We start from the raw sequence: 18,594 nt of genomic DNA on the forward strand, positions 1-18,594 counted from the left end.
TATAAACCGCTGGAACAGTTCCCCTTATGAATTCGGATATTGCGCTCAGTACATAGCAGCGGCTGTGTGAATGTTATGCAGCACAAAAGCAATAGAAAGTCACCGAACCGCTAGTACGCATGCGCGTTATTTTACGCCCGCCGGACGTAAGGTCGTAAGTGACGTCAGACGCACCCACAAGAACCGCCCCCTCGTTCTGGCGCTGTCTCTGCTGCTGGAGGTCGTTGGAGTCACCGGTTGCTCCGTCTGTAGCTCGTTATCGGCTCGCCTGTATCCGCCATGTTCTCCCGCATTGTAAGACCCGCCGCGTCCGGCCTCGTCCGGGGACTCTCCACCAGCGCACAGGTAGCCGGCCGCGCATGTGCTTGTATTGTCCCGAGCTGACATTGCCAGCTCTTCCCTTGTCTGCTGCTCTGTGCAGGAAGCGGCCAGCGCCGGCCATTCATGCATGTACATGGGGATTGCTGCGTGTCGGATGTGGGAAGAGTGGCTGGTAACAGAGAGTAATAGAATGCAGCACTTCTATCCCATAGTAATGTAGGCTTAGTGTCCTGACCTGCCCTCTGATGGGCCATCTCCTGCTGTGGACTGGGCATATAGGGCCACAGGTCACTTTTCCTCACTACTTCCTGATTGGCACAGGCCTCTCCAGACCTCGCTATGCCTCAGAGTCAATGTTAGGCAGCTCCTCAGTGTCCCCCTGCTGCTGCGCACACCTCACACTGCTCAGTACAGGCTGCAGATGTTGGGGTGGGGGATTGGTGTTGAGTAGATACTTAGATTCACGCCATTTCACATTCTAGATGGACACATTTTAATATCTGGATTGTATAGCCATTCTGACATGGGTTTTCAAAGTAAGTACACGAGTATCATTAGGTCTAGGATTAATATATAGATAGTGTAGTGAAGCCAAGTGACAGCTTCCCCCTAGGACCCCCAAACTGCAACCATGTACTTATCGCTACCATGATACGCTTCCTAACAAGCCCGGGTTATTGACTTCTTCCTATGCCTAAAGTCAGTCTCATAACTTGACCTGTGATCTGCTAATTAGTGGGGGTGTTGCTTTTCCTGCAGTGATTGCCCCATTAATCATGTTATCTCGGATCTGTGGGTGTAAGTAACATGATTAGCGCGAGTGGCGTCACCACTGGCTCTTTGAGTCTCTGCCGCCCTGACCATGTGCAGCCAGACGATGTACACTCCCTGGCGTCAGTGGCACACTGTGTATGCCCAGGGAGGCAGCGGGGACAGGACACGGGGATCGCAGAGCTGGCGGTAACATACATGGCGCCTATGGATATTGGGGAGCGTACGCTCTGCATATCGCATATTGTCAGGGAGGCAGAGATTTGTGGAGAGCCAGCGGTGATGATGCTCCTGCTGATCATGCCATTCATGTCCACACATTGAGTTTAGGCATATGCAGAAATCAATGAAACAATAATACCACCATGTTATGAAGTATGGTAGCGGTCAGGGGTCCTGTAAGCGGCTATGACGCCTCTATATTGCCACTCACTTTCTATGTGTAGTTTTATTTTATGCAAGATACATTTTTGGCATTGTTTGAGGCTACATATACATGACTGTATAACTTTTAGTGGGCGTCACATTGTGTCAGCCTTGTCAGTCCACCTGATTGATGGGGGTGTTACGGCAATGTCTTCTAGTGCTGCAGTAAAGGTCATGTGGAGCTGGTTTAGCAAACAGATCTGCGTTGAGAGGGAACTGACACTGGATCTGCATTAGGGCCGGTTGTCAGTCAGGGGCGGTATACTCGGAGCAGTAACTGGAACATTGTGTGGGAGAATCATAATGACAGGTCAGTTTTAGCATTTAGTGAACCTAGCAAAAAAGCCAAACAAAAAACAAGTGTGGGATTGCACTTTTTTTGCAATTTCACCGCACTTGGAATTTTTTTTCCCATTTTCTAGTACATGACATGCTAAAACCAATGATGTCGTTCAAATGTACACATTGTCCCGCAAAAAATAAACCCTCACATGGCCATATTGACGGAAAAATAAAAAAGTTACGGCTCTGGGAAGGAGGGGAGCGAATTCCAAAAATGGAAAAGGGCTGCATCTTGAAGGGGTTAAAGTTGTGCCACAGATATATTCTAAATTAACAAAAAGAAAAGAAATGGCACTCTTCTTTTCAATCCCTCATTGATCCAGCACTGGCGTTATGGCCAGTGCCACTCCATCGGGCCTTATTCTCTGAGTTTCAGCAGCCGGATAGTAGATGTGGGGAGGAGAAGTAGTCTTGTGAAGATGGGGCTGCCTCTTAAAGAACTATTCTTAAGATAATAAGTCCCCTCCATAACCGGACTCTGCCTTTTCTGGCAGTCCAATAGACAATGGACAGATCAGAGGTGGAGCGTGCAGACTTCCACTCCAAGATGGGGCTCTGCAGAGCTTGGTTCCAGGGATCACTTGGGGTCCCAGTGATAAGTTATCTCCTATATTGTTAATGGAGGGGAAAGAACCTCTAAAGCATAGTTCCCATGATGAGTATTTGGTGCATTTTTTTTACTGTCTATTTACACTGCACAAACAAAAAATGCAGCGTCTTATAGTTCCAGCAAAGTGTATTGGATTTATGGAAATCTGAGGCCCAGAATTCTCCTACAATGAAGCCTCTATTAGAGCTTTGTCAAGTGGCAGTGTACATAGTGTCCAAGCAAGTAAAAGGTCTGATAAAAACGCAATTGCCTGATCGCTGTAAGTTTAAGTGTAATATATATATATATATATAACTGTTGCTTTTTCAGAACAATGCCCGAGTGGCCGTACTTGGTGCATCTGGAGGAATCGGGCAGCCACTTTCCCTTTTGCTGAAGAACAGTCCCTTGATTAGCAACCTGTCCCTATATGATATTGCCCACACACCCGGTGTTGCTGCAGACTTGAGCCACATTGAAACAAGAGCAAAGGTGACAGGTAAAGTGACTATCGCTTGTATTGTACGTGTAACTGAAAGTTTTCCTTTTACGTTAAAGGGGTTCTCTGGTTAAATGGCTAGAAGTGTACTGAGCAAAGAACCAAGACGTCCACTTTAAAGGGAACCTGTCACCCCCAAAATCGAAGGTGAGCTAAGCCCACCAGCATCAGGGGCTTATCTACAGCATTCTGGAATGCTGTAGATAAGCCCCTGATGTATCCTGAAAGATGAGAAAAAGAGGTTAGATTATACTCACCCAGGGGTGGTCCCGCTGCGGTCCGGTCCGGTGCCTCCTATCTTCATTGGATGACGTCCTCTTCTTGTCTTCACGCTGCAGCTCCGGCGCAGGCGTACTTTCAAGTAAAAGAGAAAAATGCTCCAGCTTCTTTGATAAAATGTAAAACTTTATTCCATCATATAAAATAGTAGAGGACACACTCCTGGGACAATGCCATATCACAAGTAAAGAAAGCTACGCGTTTCGACCATACGGTCTTTGTCACAGCTGATCTGCTCAGCAGTCCATCCGGTATAAGAAGGACTGACCTACCAATGGAAAGGTAAAGCAAAAAAAAAAAAAGAGCTCACCTGACCAACAGTACTTTGAATCACAAACACATATAGATCATTGCCAGATATTCTAAAAAATATAAACAATATATATATATACTGTACATATACAATGGTAAGATACAATAAATCCCATATATACAAAAAAAGACAGAAAAAACACAAAAAAAGGGCTAAAAAACATGCAATATATAAATACATGAATCTATGCCTGCACTGCAATTTACCGTCTCTAATAGTGAAACATAAGTTCACTTTTTTTATTTAAACCATGCGGAAATTTAGTACACAAATTAAACATCCAAAAGGCTTCCCGTGTGAGTAAAGACCTATGCATGTCTTCTCACCGCGGAGGTTTTTTTATTTTTTCAATGCCCGTTACTCTTAAGGAATCAGTACTGCGTGAATGCATTTCAATGAAATGTCTCGCTGCTGAGGAAACGGTACGATTGCTGTTAGTTGTACATTTGATATCGTACAAATGTTCAGAGATGCGGTTTTTTAGTTTTCTGATTGTGCAACCAATGTATGATTTATCGCAGGAAATGCAATCTATTTTGTATACTACAAATCGTGTGTTACAATTAATAAAAGTTTTAATTTTATATTTATTTTCCATACCCCTAGTACCAAACAATTTTGTAACTATTAACCCCTTAATCCCGTATGACGTACTATCCCGTCAAGGTGACCTGGGACTTAATTCCCGGTGACGGGATAGTACGTCATACGCGATCGGCCGCGCTCACGGGGGAGCGCGGCAAATCGCGGCTGGGTGTCAGCTGCCTATCGCAGCTGACATCCGGCACTATGTGCCAGGAGCGGTCACGGACCGCCCCCGACACATTAACCCCCGGCACACCGCGATCAAACATGATCGCAGTGTACCGGCGGTATAGGGAAGCATCGCGCAGGGAGGGGGCTCCCTGCGGGCTTCCCTGAGACCCCCGGAGCAACGCGATGTGATCACGTTGCTCCGAGGGTCTCCTACCTCCTTCCTCCCTGCAGGTCCTGGATCCAAGATGGCCGCGGCATCCGGGTCCTGCAGGGAGAAAGGTGGCTTACCGAGCGCCTGCTCAGAGCAGACGCTGGTAAGCCTGCACCGATGTAAGTGAGATCGGTGATCTGACAGAGTGCTGTGCACACTATCAGATCATCGATCTGTGATGTCCCCCCCTGGGACAAAGTAAAAAAGTTAAAAAAAAATTTTTCCACATGTGTAAAAAAAAAAAAATAAAAAAATAAATTCCTAAATAAATAAAAAAAAATTATATATTATTCCCATAAATACATTTCTTTATCTAAATAAAAAAAACAAAACAATAAAAGTACACATTTAGTATCGCCGCGTCCGTAACGGCCCAACCTATAAAACTGCCCCACTAGTTAACCCCTTCAGTAAACACCGTAAGAAAAAGAGGCAAAAAACAATGCTTTATTACCATACCGCCGAACAAAAAGTGGAATAACACGCGATCAAAGACTGATATAAATAATCATGGTACCGCTGAAAACGTCATCTTGTCCCGCAAAAAACAAGCCGCCATACAGCATCATCAGCAAAAAAATAAAAAAGTTAGTCTTGAGAATAAAGCGATACCAAAATAATTATTTTTTCTATAAAATAGTTTTTATCGTATAAAAGCGCCAAAACATAAAAAAATGATATAAATGAGATATCGCTGTAATCGTACTGACCCGTCGAATAAAACTGCTTTATCAATTTTTACCAAACGCGGAACGGTATAAACGCCTCTCCCAAAAGAAATTCATGAATAGCAGGTTTTTGGTCATTCTGCCTCTCAAAAATCGGAATAAAAAGTGATAAACGGTCACGTGTCCGAAAATGTTACCAATAAAAACGTCATCTCGTCCCGCAAAAAACAAGACCTCACATGACTCTGTGGAGCAAAATGTGGAAAAATTATAGGTCTCAAAATGTGGAGACGCAAAAACTTTTTTGCTATAAAAAGCGTCTTTTAGTGTGTGACAGCTGCCAATCATAAAAATCCAATATAAAAAAACGCTATAAAAGTAAATCAAACCCTCCATCACCCCCTTAGTTAGGGAAAAATAATAAAATTAAAAAAAATGTATTTATTTCCATTTTCACATTAGGGCTAGGGTTAGGGCTAGGGTTAGGGTTAGGGTTCGGGTTGGGGCTAAAGTTAGGGTTAGGGCTAGGGTTAGGGCTAGGGTTGGAGGTAAAGTTAGGGTTAGGGTTGGGGCTAAAGTTAGGGTTTGAATTACATTTACATTAGGGTTGGGATTAGAACTATGGGTGTGTCAGGGCTAGGGGTGTGGTTAGGGTTACCGTTGGGATTAGGGTTAGGGGTGTGTTTGGGTTAGGGTTTCAGGTAGAATTGGGGAGTTTCCACTGTCCAGGCACATCAGGGGCTCTCCAAACGCGACATGGCGTCCAATCTCAATTCCAGCCAATTCTGCGTTGAAAAAGGAAAACAGTGCTCCTTCCCTTCCGAGCTCTCCCGTGCGCCCAAAAAGGGGTTTACCCCAACATATGGGTTATCAGCGTACTCGGGACAAATTGAACAACTTCTTCTGGGGTCCAAGTTCTCTTGTTATCCTTAGGAAAATTAAAAATTTTGGGGGCTAAAAATCATTTTTGTGAGAAAAAAAGATGTTTTATTTTCACGGCTCTGCGTTAAACTGTAGTGAAACACTTGGGGGTTCAAAGTTCTCACAACACATCTAGATAAGTTCCTTGGGAGGTCTAGTTTCCAATATGGGGTCACTTGTGGGGGGTTTGTACTGTTTGGGTACATCAGGGGCTCTGCAAATGCAACGTGACGCCTGCAGACCAATCCATTTAAGTCTGCATTCCAAATGGCGCTCCTTCCCTTCCGAGCTCTGTCATGCGCCCAAACAGGGCTTCCCCCCACACATGGGGTATCAGCGTACTCAGGACAAATTGGACAACAAATTTTGGGGTCCAATTTATTCTGTTACCCTTGTAAAAATACAAAGCTGGGGGCTAAAAAATCATTTTTGTGAAGAAAAAAAATATATATATATTTTCACGGCTCTGCGTTATAATCTGTAGTGAAACACTTGGGGGTTCAAAGCTCTCAAAACACATCTAGATAAGTTCCTTAGGGGGTCTACTTTCCAAAATGGTGTCACTTGTGGGGGGTTTCAATGTTTAGGCACATCAGGGGCTCTCCAAACGCAACATGGCGTCCCATCTCCATTCCAGTCAATTTTGCATTGAAAAGTCAAATGGCGCTCCTTTCCTTCCGAGCTCTGCCATGCGCCCAAACAGTGGTTTCCCCCCACATATGGGGTATCAGCGTACTCAGGACAAATTGTACAACAACTTTGGGGGTCCATTTTCTCCTGTTACCCTTGGTAAAATAAAACAAATTGGAGCTGAAATAAATTTTGTGTGAAAAAGTCAAATGTTCATTTTTATTTAAACATTCCAAAAATTCCTGTGAAACACCTGAAGGGTTAATAAACTTCTTGAATGTGGTTTTGAGCACCTTGAGGGGTGCAGTTTTTAGAATGGTGTCACACTTGGTTATTTTCTATCATATAGACCCCTCAAAATGACTTCAAATGAGATGTGGTCCCTAAAAAAAAAATGGTGTTGTAAAAATGAGAAATTGCTGGTCAACTTTTAACCCTTATAACTCCGTCACAAAAAAAAATTTTGGTTCCAAAATTGTGCTGATGTAAAGTAGACATGTGGGAAATGTTACTTAAGTATTTTGCGTGACATATGTCTGTGATTTAAGGGCATAAAAATTCAAAGTTGGAAAATTGCGAAATTTTCGCCAAATTTCCGTTTTTTTCACAAATAAACGCAAGTTATATCGAATAAATTTTACCACTAACATGAAGTACAATATGTCACGAGAAAACAATGTCAGAATCGCCAAGATCCGTCAAAGCGTTCCAGAGTTATAGCCTCATAAAGGGACAGTGGTCAGAATTGTAAAAATTGGCCCGGTCATTAACGTGCAAACCACCCTCGGGGCTTAAGGGGTTAAATGCTTACAGGTAGTACAATTAGTAATATTGCATTTATAGCAACCCGTACAACTAAGCCAGGTGCTATTAGGTTGTTTGGACATAAAGCAATTAGGGGATAATATGTTACCTAGCGTAGGTGCCCTTCTTGCTACAACGTTGCAACCATTATTTAACAATACAGCAAGAGTGTAATACAGCAATACAGCAGGCGTACTTTGTCCTGTTGAGGGCAGAGCAAAGTACTGCAGTGCGCAGGCGCCGGGAAAGGTCAGAGAGGCCCTGCGCACTGCAGTACTTTGCTCTGCGCCGGAGCCGCAGCGTGAATACAAGAGGACGTCATCTGATGAAGATAGGAGGCACCGGACTGCCTGCGCAGGTGAGTATAATCTAACCTCTTTTTCTCATCTTTTAGGATACATCGGGGGCTTATCTACGGCATTCCAGAATGCTGTAGATAAGCCCCTGGTACTGGTGGGCTTAGCTCGCCTTCGATTTTGGGGGTGACAGGTTCCCTTTAATAAACCAATGTATGCTCATTTCAATGGCATATTGTCTGGATATGGCGTGTTTGATATGTGGGTGCTACCAATAGACTCCTAGGCTCTTGAATGTGGGAGCATAGTCTTATATTCTATAGCAGTGTTCCTCAAGGCCCACCAACAGATCATGGTTTCTGGATTTCCTTAGTACTGTACAGGTGAAGACATTTTCAGCTGTACAACACTAGTGAAAACTTGATCTGTTGGTGGGCCTTGAGGACTGGAGTTGGGGAACACTGGTCTACAGAGAAGAGGTAATGGGTTCTCAATCTTTCCATTAATGTCTATGGGAGATGGGATGGTATAACCTGACACCCTTGTGGCAACTTGGATCCTTAGTGATTTGACCATTCAAGAGATTATTCGAGGTTAATGTTACAGCTTTCATTTGTCTTACTGTTGTGTGTAGACCCAGAGCTCCGGAACAAGGTAACCAATATGCTCCTGTTACTGGTGAGGCCTTGTTGAATGGTTACCTGTATAATTGCTGGTTTTGGGCTAACTGGCCGTTGTCTTTGTGATCCAAGATGATTTATTGTTAGCTTAAATATTTAAGTGCTGTTTCTTAATTAAAGGCCTTCTGCTCGAACTCGAGCCATGACGACTTGATAGATATTTGTTCAAGCCTAGATAGCTCCACTAGCTTCTTCTCCACAGTTATATTGCTAGTATCAAGCCATTCAGTTGCTGGTCTTCCTCTTTGCCTTCTCCTTCTAATCTTCTGATCACGATGTCCTTCTACAGTGATGGCTGTCTGTGCCCAAAGTAGGCAAGTCGTACCTTGGTGATCCTTGCTTCAAGTGACATGTCTGGCTTGCTTTGTTCCAAAAATGACTTGCTTGTTCTTCTTGCCAACCATGATATCGATAACCTTCTCAAGCGCCACATCTCAAAGGTGTCGATTCTACTTGTCTTGTTTCTTTATCGTCCATGTTTCGCATCCATATGTTACTACAGAAAATTCCAGACTGTGTATGAGCTGTGTCTTCTACTAGTACTAATATAAATGTACTCAACCTAAAAAAAACGTTGTCTTTGTTACAGGATACATTGGCGCAGAGCAGCTACCAGAAAGCTTGAAAGGTGCTGATGTAGTAGTAATCCCTGCCGGTGTACCTAGAAAACCTGGTAAGTTTTATACTTCAGGGGTCCATGAAATGTAATTATCAATTGTTCGTTATCCATCTCTAGATTATACATAACACTTTCATTGGTTATCAGAAGAGTATCCGGCCCCTTTATAAATGCTGATCTAGTAGGGCATGCCACCATCTGGCTAGGACCCTGTGCTACTTAGGATAGCGCTTCCTCCACACATAATAAATGTTCCTAGTCCTTCGGAAGGTCCATAGGAGGAATGCCAGTTCTTTGTATTCACTGCACATGGAAGTCCTTATTCACATGTTTGTTTGTTTTTTAAATAAAAAAACAATTTTTTTTCCAGCAATTGAAAAAATGTAATGAATTAATGTTTACATTTTCTTAATTTTTTTTTTTTTTTTTTTTTTAATCGTTTGTTTATAACTTGGTAAAATATGAAAAACTAGATGGTGGCCCGATTCTAACGCATTGGGTATACTAGAATATGTATGTACGTCGCGCTTAGCGCAGCCACGTAGTATATAGCGCAGCCCACACAGTATATAGCACAGGCCACGTAGTATATAGCAGTGTGGGCACCATATCCCTGTTAAAAATATATATATATATATAGTTATATTCATATTCTCACCCTCCGGCGTCCACCGAAGCTGTCCCGATGCTACCGCCAGCTTCCGTTCCCAGTTATGTATTGCGAAATTACCCACATGACTTAGCGGTCTCGCTAAATCGCTAAGTCATCTGGGTAATTTCGCAAAGTATCACTGGGAACGGAAGCTGGCGTCAGCATCGCGCGCATCGGTGGAAGGTGAGAATAGCACAATTTTTTTTATTTTTTTTAAATTATTTTTAACATTATATCTTTTTACTATTGATGCTGCATAGGCAGCATCAATAGTAAAAAGTTGGTCCGGGATGGGGCGACACACTGGCACTGACTGGAGGAGAGTAGGGCAGGGCCAATTCGCAGCCGGACTAAGCCTGTCGCCTGCCGGCCGCGACCAATCAGCGACGTGGGATTTCCCTTACAGACAGACAGAAGTACCCCTTAGACGATTAGATAGATATATAGATAATTTGAAAAGGTTTGGCATTTCCACTTTTAAATACTAGGGGGAGCAGCTACTGTAATTTGACATAAACCTAGTGTACAACTAGCTCACGTTACTGCACTGCAGTAATTATGGGCGGAGTCTGCTGACGTGTGTGTGATGTCTCCTCTCCTCCCCTTCTGGTGTTTGCTAAGGGATAAGAGGATGATATTCAGGAACACAGTGAGCAGCCATTTTGTTGGTGATCACAAAGTTATACTGACAAGTAGACAGTCAGAGGATGGTAGACAGTCAGAGGATGGCAGGCAGCAAGGATTCTGGGAGATATGTGGTGGAGGGAGCAGGGTGACAGCAGCACAGAGTATTTCAGGAGAGCAGTGTGCTGGTCTATGGAGGGGCACCATGTTCAGTGCGCGGAGCAGCCAGGGATTGTACATAGAGCGCTGTCTTTTATACACATGGATGGGCCGACTGCTTGTCTGCTCCACAGAAATCCAGGAAACATTTCTGTGGATTGATGGCCTGTTCTGATCCAGACTTTGCATGCTTTGCAAAGACCCCATTCCCCTCATCAGATCCTGTCTTCTCCATCCTGTCGTAGCGATGTGTGAAAGCAAGGCAACAGGCGCAGTCCGGGGTGACACTGGGAAGGAAATGTAGCCATATTGTAACGATAAAAATCAGACCCCTCTCTTCAGCTGCCTAATCAGCCTTCCACTGACTACACCTAACTATAGGTCATGCTGCCCCCTCTATTACCCCAGACCCGCGTACAGGTGCTCAGCCAGAACCACCCTAGAATGGGTCCCCTTTCTGAAGATAATACTGCCATATAGATCACACATAATGCTGCCATAGTGTTCTCACATACCCCTATATACTTCTCACATACCGCCATATAGATCACACATGATACTGCCACATACGTCTCATAATACCGCCATATAGATCACACATAATACCGTCATATACTGTAGATCACACACAATACCACCATATAATTCTCACATAATACTGCCACATAGATCACACATAATCCACAATATAGTTCTCATATAATACCATCGTATAGCTTTTACATCATTCCACAATACTGATCAAACATAATACTACCATACAGATTACATATAATACCGTCATATAGATCACACATAATGCCATACTACAGCATGACCCCTGCAGCTCCTGTTATCGCACGCACTGAGCTGTGTGTGCAATGGGGATTGACATGCAGGGGGAGAGGAGTGCATAGGAGAGGATTAGATGTACAGCTCAACAGACAGTATCACACAGGATAGGATTAGATACACGGGTCAGCAGTCAGTATCACATAGGATAGGATTAGATACACGGCTCAGCACAGTATCACACAGGGTAGGATCAGATACACTGGTCAGCAGTCTGTATCACACAGTATAGGGTTAGATACACGGCTCGGCAGTCAGTATCACACAGCATAGGATTAGATATGCGGCTCAGCACAGTATCACAGCACAGGATTAGATACGCAGCTCAGCACTATCACACAGAGGATTAGATACACGGGTCAGCACAGTATCACACAGGAGAGGATTAGATACACGGGTCAGCACACAGTATCACACAGGATAGAATTAGATACATAGGTCAGCACAGTATAGGAATAGATACACGGTCTGCTGTCCAGATCAGTAGCTGCAGTGAGAGGCAGGGCTGCCGGAGCAGCACAGAGCCTCCCCCCTTCCCTGTCTGTGTCACCTCTCTGCAGCTCCTGCTAAGAACATCAGACAGTAGCTGCCAACTTCATCCTCTGTAGCGATTCTAGAGATTATGCTGCCTGGTGTGCTGGCTGTAGAAGAGGACAGGGAACGGCTGCTGACACAGTGAAGGGGGTGACAGATCGAGCTGCCCCTCCTATAACAGTAAGGCTCTCAAGTGGAGGTCACAGATTCACTGTGGGCTTCAGAAAGATGGCGCCGATCTCCTGCCTCTGCTGGGATGTGGACGGCTCAGGGGGCGTGGCCAGATCACAGCAGGGAGCAGCTCAATGATAGGTATAGGGTCGGATGCCGACTGCAGATGTCTATGCCCAGGGCTGCCGTATTTGCAGAGTGTAAGTGTCGTGCAGCTACACTTACACTCCTGCAAAGCAAAATGGCGGCGCCCAGTTGCTGAAAAAAAAAAATTAATAAAAAATATACTATGCACTTGAAAAGAAGTTATAAAAATAAAGAATTTAACATATTTTTTTTTTTTTTACAATATTAAAACATGGCACCTTCCCTTTAATTTTCTTCAGCATGCTGGGTCACATCAGTATTAATTCATAATAACGTTTAGTGTTGTGGTTTTTTTTTTTCTTCATAACTACATTAGCCTGTACAGTACAGTTGTGTGCAGTTTAGCAACTCTTTAATATTTTCTCATCCAGGGATGACCCGTGATGATCTTTTCAACACCAATGCATCTATTGTTGCCACTCTGACTGAAGCTTGTGCAAAAACTTGTCCGGAAGCCATGATCTGCGTCATTGCAAATCCCGTAAGTTCTTTCTTGTATATGTTTTACCCTGGGAGATGGGTGTAGGAGAAAAGTTCTTTGGCAGCGAATTGGATGTCCAATCCCCCCAGCTTCCAAATTTAAAAGGAACTCCCCCCATCTCAGACACTTATATAAAAGTTTCATCTACTCGGCAGTTTCTGGAACTCCCATAGAAGTGAATGTAGAGAGCCACGCACATTTATAATACATGTCTGGTGGAAATGGCCTTTAAGCAAAAGTGGACATTATGCTTTTGTTTCTGTAAATAATGCAATTTTTTTTGTACAGGTGAACTCAACAATTCCTATCACTTCTGAAATGTTTAAGAAACATGGTGTTTACAATCCTAACCATATTTTTGGTGTCACTACACTTGACATTGTAAGAGCCAACACCTTTGTCGCAGAGCTGAAGGTAATGAAACGTCTTAATCCTAGTAGGGGGTGTTATCCGAGCATGCTCAGGTGCTAAGTGTCTTCGGCGTGCTCCGTTATGTCCGAGTCCCCGCGGCTGTTCGACAGCTACAACACACGCAAGGGACGGCCTGCCTTTTGTCGAACAGCCACGAGACACTGTGACGTGCCCTCACATATTTTTCAAGCATGCTTTTAATGTTGCAGATTTTGTGTTGTATTTCTGCACCTATTAGGTTACTTGCTAGTTGTGTTTTTTTTTTTTTTTTTTTGTTTGTTTGTTTTTTTTTATATGGGTCTTTGACGCTGCAGTTTCTGACTTTGCCTTTTAAATAAAGCTGCTCTGTTCATGATACCTCTTGGTATTTGGCTTTAACAAAACTGTACAGATAAGGTCATGTTCAGATTACGTGCATGTTTCCACAGTGGAAACGCACTAAAAATGCATACGCTTTTTTTTTTTTTTCCGTTACCTGTGGATTTTCTACATTTAATGCAATTCTATGGTGAAAATCTATACAGAAAATTGTGTACCCGCAAGAATAATCAAAATATTAGATTAGAAACATGCACTGCAAGTCAGCTTATGCAGCGTAAAAAAAAAAATAAAAAATGGGGATGATATTTTACTATTTTGCACATCTAATTCGTACTCAAAATATTTTATCAGAATCCTTTTCCATCCTGCTCTAGTTGTATCTCTACTACCCATTACCCTCATGCAAACATTGCGGTTTCATATCCTATTAATATTTCTTTCTTCAGGGGCTGGATCCAGCTCGTGTCAATGTTCCTGTGGTTGGTGGACATGCTGGCAAAACAATTATTCCACTGATCTCTCAGGTAGGTTTAGACAAGCTCCCAATTTTATACATCTGGAAAAACCAAGTGGGCCTACTACTCCGGACAGATCTTGGCTAACCCAGTGCAAAGTTCAATATGTATACACAGGTGTCCTTTTCAACCCTTTAACGACTGCTGATAAACCTTTTTAACACGGCAGTTAAGGGTACTTATGCCTCAGTGCCGCTTTTTAACGGCGCTGAGAAATAAGTGTATAGCGACCCCAGCGTCGGAATTTCTCCGGGGTCTTGGCTACTGGTGTTCAGTTCGAGTTGCTTTTTATACCCCAGTGTTGCGATCGCAGTTAACAGAATAATGGCGACCGTAAAAAAAAAATTCCCACTTTCTCTCTCCTGATGTGATCGCACATCAGAGGAGAGAGAGAGGGGCCCCCCGAACCCTTCCCCGAGTACCTCCTATGTCCCAGAATCCTGCATCCCCCGTGATGTCCCCCCAACTGGCAGCATCTTCTTCAGGGAAGAAAATGGCAGGCGCATGCTCAGTGCGCCTGCTGAGATCTGCCAGCTGGAACCCGGCAACAATAGGAAATTTTTCCTATTGGTTCATTTTGATCACACTGATAGACCCAATCACAGTGATCAAAATAAAAAAAAATAGTAAATAAAAACCCCATTAGGTAAAAATAAAATACATTTTTCTTATTTCCATTTTCTTCATTGGGGTTGGGCTTGCAGTTAGGTTTGGAATTACACAACATGGCGCCACCATTGATTCCAGTCAATTTTGCATTCAAAAAGTCACAGTGCTCCGTCCTTTCTGAGCTCTGCCATATGCCCATACAGTGGCCCTTGTGAAAATTTAAAAAAAAAAAAAAAAAAAAAAAAAAATTGGTTCCAAAGTAAAAAAAAAATTGTGAATTTTTTTTTTTTCCTTCCACATTCCTTTAGTTCTCGTGAAGCACCTGAAGGGTTAATAAACTTCTTGAATGCGGTTTTGAGCACCTTGAGGGGTGCAGTTTTCAGAATGGTGTCACTTTTGGGTACTTTGTTATATAGGCCCCTCAAGGTCACTTCAAATGTAAGGTGGTCTCCAAAAAAAATTGGTTTTGTAAAATTTTTTATTTTTTTTGAAAAATCAGAAATCGCTGGTTTAACTTTTAACCCTTATAATTTTCTAACAAAAGTTTCCAAAATTGTGCTGATGTAAAGTGGGAAATGTTATTTATTAACTATTGTGACACCACTCTCTGATTTAAGGGTACAAAAATTAAAAGTTTGAAAATTGCAGAATTTTCCAAATTTTTGCGTTTATTTATGAAAACGGAAATTTAGCAAGTTATATCAAAGAAATTTTACCACTAACATGAAGAACACTGTCACGAAAAAAGAATCTCACAATCACCGGGATCCGTTGAAGCGTTCCAGAGTTACCTCCTAAAGTGACAGTGGTCAGAATTGTAAAATGTGGCTTAAGGTCAAAATTGGCTCTGTCACGATGGGGTTTGTTCATGTCAATGGTAAATCTGAATATCTGTAACTGGATCAAATTGGGTATTGTGAACCAGCTTATGTGATACCTTCTTCCTACAGTGCACGCCTAAAGTAGAATTTCCGCAAGACCAGTTGGAAACTCTTACTGTCAGAATTCAGGAAGCGGGCACAGAGGTGGTCAAGGCTAAAGCAGGAGCAGGTCTGTTGGCAACTGACAAGTTGGTTTTATACTCGGGTATCTTTTGTTGCACACAGTTGTAGAAACCATTGTCATCTGCTTCTATTTCGAGTCCGCAACTTTCCCCACACATGATAGCTGATTTAATCAGTCATCATGTGCTCCTAACAGCCACAGGCTCTGCCAGTGGCTGTTAACCTGTCAAATGCTGCTTTAAATGTGACAGGCATTTAACTACGATAGCAGAGGGGCATATCGTTCTACGCTGCCATCAACGTGATCACTGGGTGCAGATGGTTTGACAGCCAGGGGTCTGCTGACAACCCCCATGCCTGTCATTAGGATCCTCCTGTGAAAGTGACATATAATGAGAAAAATTCAGTTTAAATTGCCCCATTAAAAATGAAACCTACACAAAAATACACATTTGGTATTGCTGCGTTCTTAACAGTCAGATCTATCAAAATATAGAGTAAATTAATCTGAAAGGTAGAATTACGTTTTTTTTTGGCTGCCACAACATTGCAATAACAGGCGATCAAAACATTCTAACTGACCCAAAATGGAATTGTTAAATAAAATCAGCTCAGGGTGCGAAGAAAAATAAATAAGCCCTCACATAGTCCCGTATCCCAAAAAATGAGTACGTTTCGGGTCTCGATGGGAAAATGGCGACAATCAGTTTTTAGTTTTTTACAAAACAAAATCCGCTAAAAAAACAAAACAAAAAAAAACTACCGTATTTTCCGGCATATAAGACGACCCCCCAACTTTTCCAGTTAAAATATAAAATCTTCTTAAAAGTCGGGGGTCTTCTTATACGCCGTATGTCGTCTTATAGGGCCGGTGACTAATGTGCCTTTTGGGGGGGAGTGGTCCTGATGACGAAGAGGGGGCATCTCACAGGAAAGTGTGAGTGGAGTATCCCCCATTACCTCATTGTAGCTGCAGTGTGGGGTGCTGGGGAGCGGCGGCGGCCACCGCCCCACAGCACAGCACCCATGCGGCACAAAGAGGAGCAGCAGCTGCCGCCTCTCCCCAGCACAGAGACCCCATGCTGCAGCTACAATGAGGTAATGGGGGATACTCCACTCACACTTTCCTGTGAGACGCCCCCTCTTCGTCATCGGTACCACTCCCCCCCCCCACCCACCATATACACATTGGTGTCTGCACTCGGCGTACAAGATGGCACCCGGCGTATAAGACGACTCCCGACTTTTAAGAAGATTTTCAGGGGTTAAAAAGTAGTCTTATACGCCAGAAAATACAGTAGTTTGGAATCTGTGCGCTTGTTATGACCTGGAGAATTATATCGCAAGGTCATTTTTACCATAAAGTGAATATGGTAAATTAGAAAACAAACAGCAATTGTGGAATTGCACTTTTTGCAATTGCAATTTTTTTTTTTTTTGGTCCACTTTCTGGAGCTTGACATGTACAATTCATTTTATCATTTAAAAGTACAACAAAACAAGCCCTTAAACAGCTATGTGGATGGAAAAAATTCTGGCCATTGGCAGAAGGGGAGGGAAAAAAGTGTGCTGCTATGAAAGGGTTAAAATTGTTTAATTGCTCACAAGTTGCTAAAGTGCTGAATTAAGTTACTGTTTTCCATTTTTTTTTTTTTAGGGTCTGCGACACTTTCCATGGCCTATGCTGGTGCACGTTTTGTCTTTTCTCTGCTAGATGCCATGAACGGGAAGGAAGGGGTCATTGAATGCTCATTTGTTAGATCTGAAGAAACAGAGTGCACATATTTCTCAACTCCTCTGCTGCTGGGGGTATGTAACACATGGCTAGAATACCAAACTTAATATTAAATAGTTTAATAAATTCGGAATTAATGGTTTTGTTTTTACCATCTTTTAATAGAAAAATGGCATTGAGAAGAACTTGGGCTTGGGGAAACTCTCAGCCTTTGAAGAGAAGCTGGTAGGAGATGCTATGGGAGAGCTGAAAGGTTCTATTAAAAAGGGAGAAGACTTTGCAAAGAACTTCAAGTAAATGGTCCCTGTACAGGAAGACGGCTTCCATTAACTTATTGAAATGTGACACTTTAGAAGAGAACCCTACTGTATATGCTGTAAAGAGGTCTGTCTTGTTCAAGATGGCTGCCTGGTATGAATGATTGCTACCGGACAGACTTCCTCGCAGCATACATAATGGGCTCTTATGACTGCACTTACATCAGATGCCGACATAACACAGATGCTGTTGAGATTCAAATAATGAATTAAACATCATATTTTTCTTTGTGACGTCTCCTACTTTATTTGCGTGCATTACAATGGACTTAATTTCTTTGACAATGCTGGGTCCATACTATTGAGACCTCCTGAGATACCACAGACATGTCTAGCATTCTCTTAAAGCAAATCCCCAGCTCCAAGGCCTCTAAGATTTGTAAATATGGATGAACACTGATGCCATCCGTGTGCTGTACGTGGTTTTCACAGAGCCATAGACTTATATTGGCCCTTGTTATCCATGATATTGTGGGAAAAAAGACGTGTCTCCGTAGGTTTTTCATGGTCTGTGAAAACACATGTTAACCGCTTCATATCCTGTAATGGGGACGTGTTATATCCATGAAAAAGAGAAATGGAACACGTGACGTCTGAATGCAGCCTAAAGTAGATCTTAGTTTACCTCTGCCTGCGGGAGAATGGTGGTCCTGCATCTAAGGCCAGAGACAGACTGCCGTATTTCTCGTGCGAGAATCGCATTATAAAACTCATACTGGCTGTCGGCTCTCCTGACCTGTGCTTGGCAGCTGCATAGTAATCCATCATGGCTGCTTGCTCAGATCAGGAGAGGTGCCGGCCAGTCTGTGCAGTGCGATGCAATTCTCGCATGAGTTATACGGCAGTCTTTCTACCCTAAGAGGAATGCTTCTCCAGCTTATAGGTACTTTTAGAAGTTTGATTTTCATAAGGCTGGGTTCACATTGCGTTAATGGTGTCCATTAGATGGACTACGTTA

General features: G+C 43.0%; 1 protein-coding gene across 1 annotated transcript; it reads left to right on the forward strand.

Moving 5' to 3' along the window:
• Positions 1 to 112: 112 nt before the first annotated feature.
• On the forward strand, positions 113 to 17,867 carry MDH2 (malate dehydrogenase 2). The gene is made up of 9 exons (XM_077296279.1): positions 113 to 345; positions 2,780 to 2,948; positions 9,096 to 9,179; positions 12,615 to 12,724; positions 13,013 to 13,138; positions 13,903 to 13,980; positions 15,531 to 15,630; positions 17,242 to 17,393; positions 17,485 to 17,867. Exons 1-9 carry the CDS (start codon positions 280 to 282, stop codon positions 17,614 to 17,616), a joined length of 1,017 nt encoding a protein of 338 aa, XP_077152394.1. The 5' UTR covers positions 113 to 279; the 3' UTR covers positions 17,617 to 17,867.
• The last annotated feature ends 727 nt before the right edge of the window (positions 17,868 to 18,594 follow it).

This window comes from Ranitomeya variabilis, chromosome 3 (assembly GCF_051348905.1).
Source record: "Ranitomeya variabilis isolate aRanVar5 chromosome 3, aRanVar5.hap1, whole genome shotgun sequence".
Classification (NCBI taxonomy): Eukaryota; Metazoa; Chordata; class Amphibia; order Anura; family Dendrobatidae; genus Ranitomeya; species Ranitomeya variabilis.

Excerpts from the sequence above, each read along its gene's own strand:
- MDH2 (XM_077296279.1), top strand. The coding sequence starts at position 280 with ATGTTCTCCCGCATTGTAAGACCCGCCGCGTCCGGCCTCGTCCGGGGA. Across the intron at positions 2,949-9,095 it reads AACAAGAGCAAAGGTGACAG|GATACATTGGCGCAGAGCAG; the intron begins GTAAAGTGACTA and ends TCTTTGTTACAG. Across the intron at positions 15,631-17,241 it reads CAAGGCTAAAGCAGGAGCAG|GGTCTGCGACACTTTCCATG; the intron begins GTCTGTTGGCAA and ends TTTTTTTTTTAG.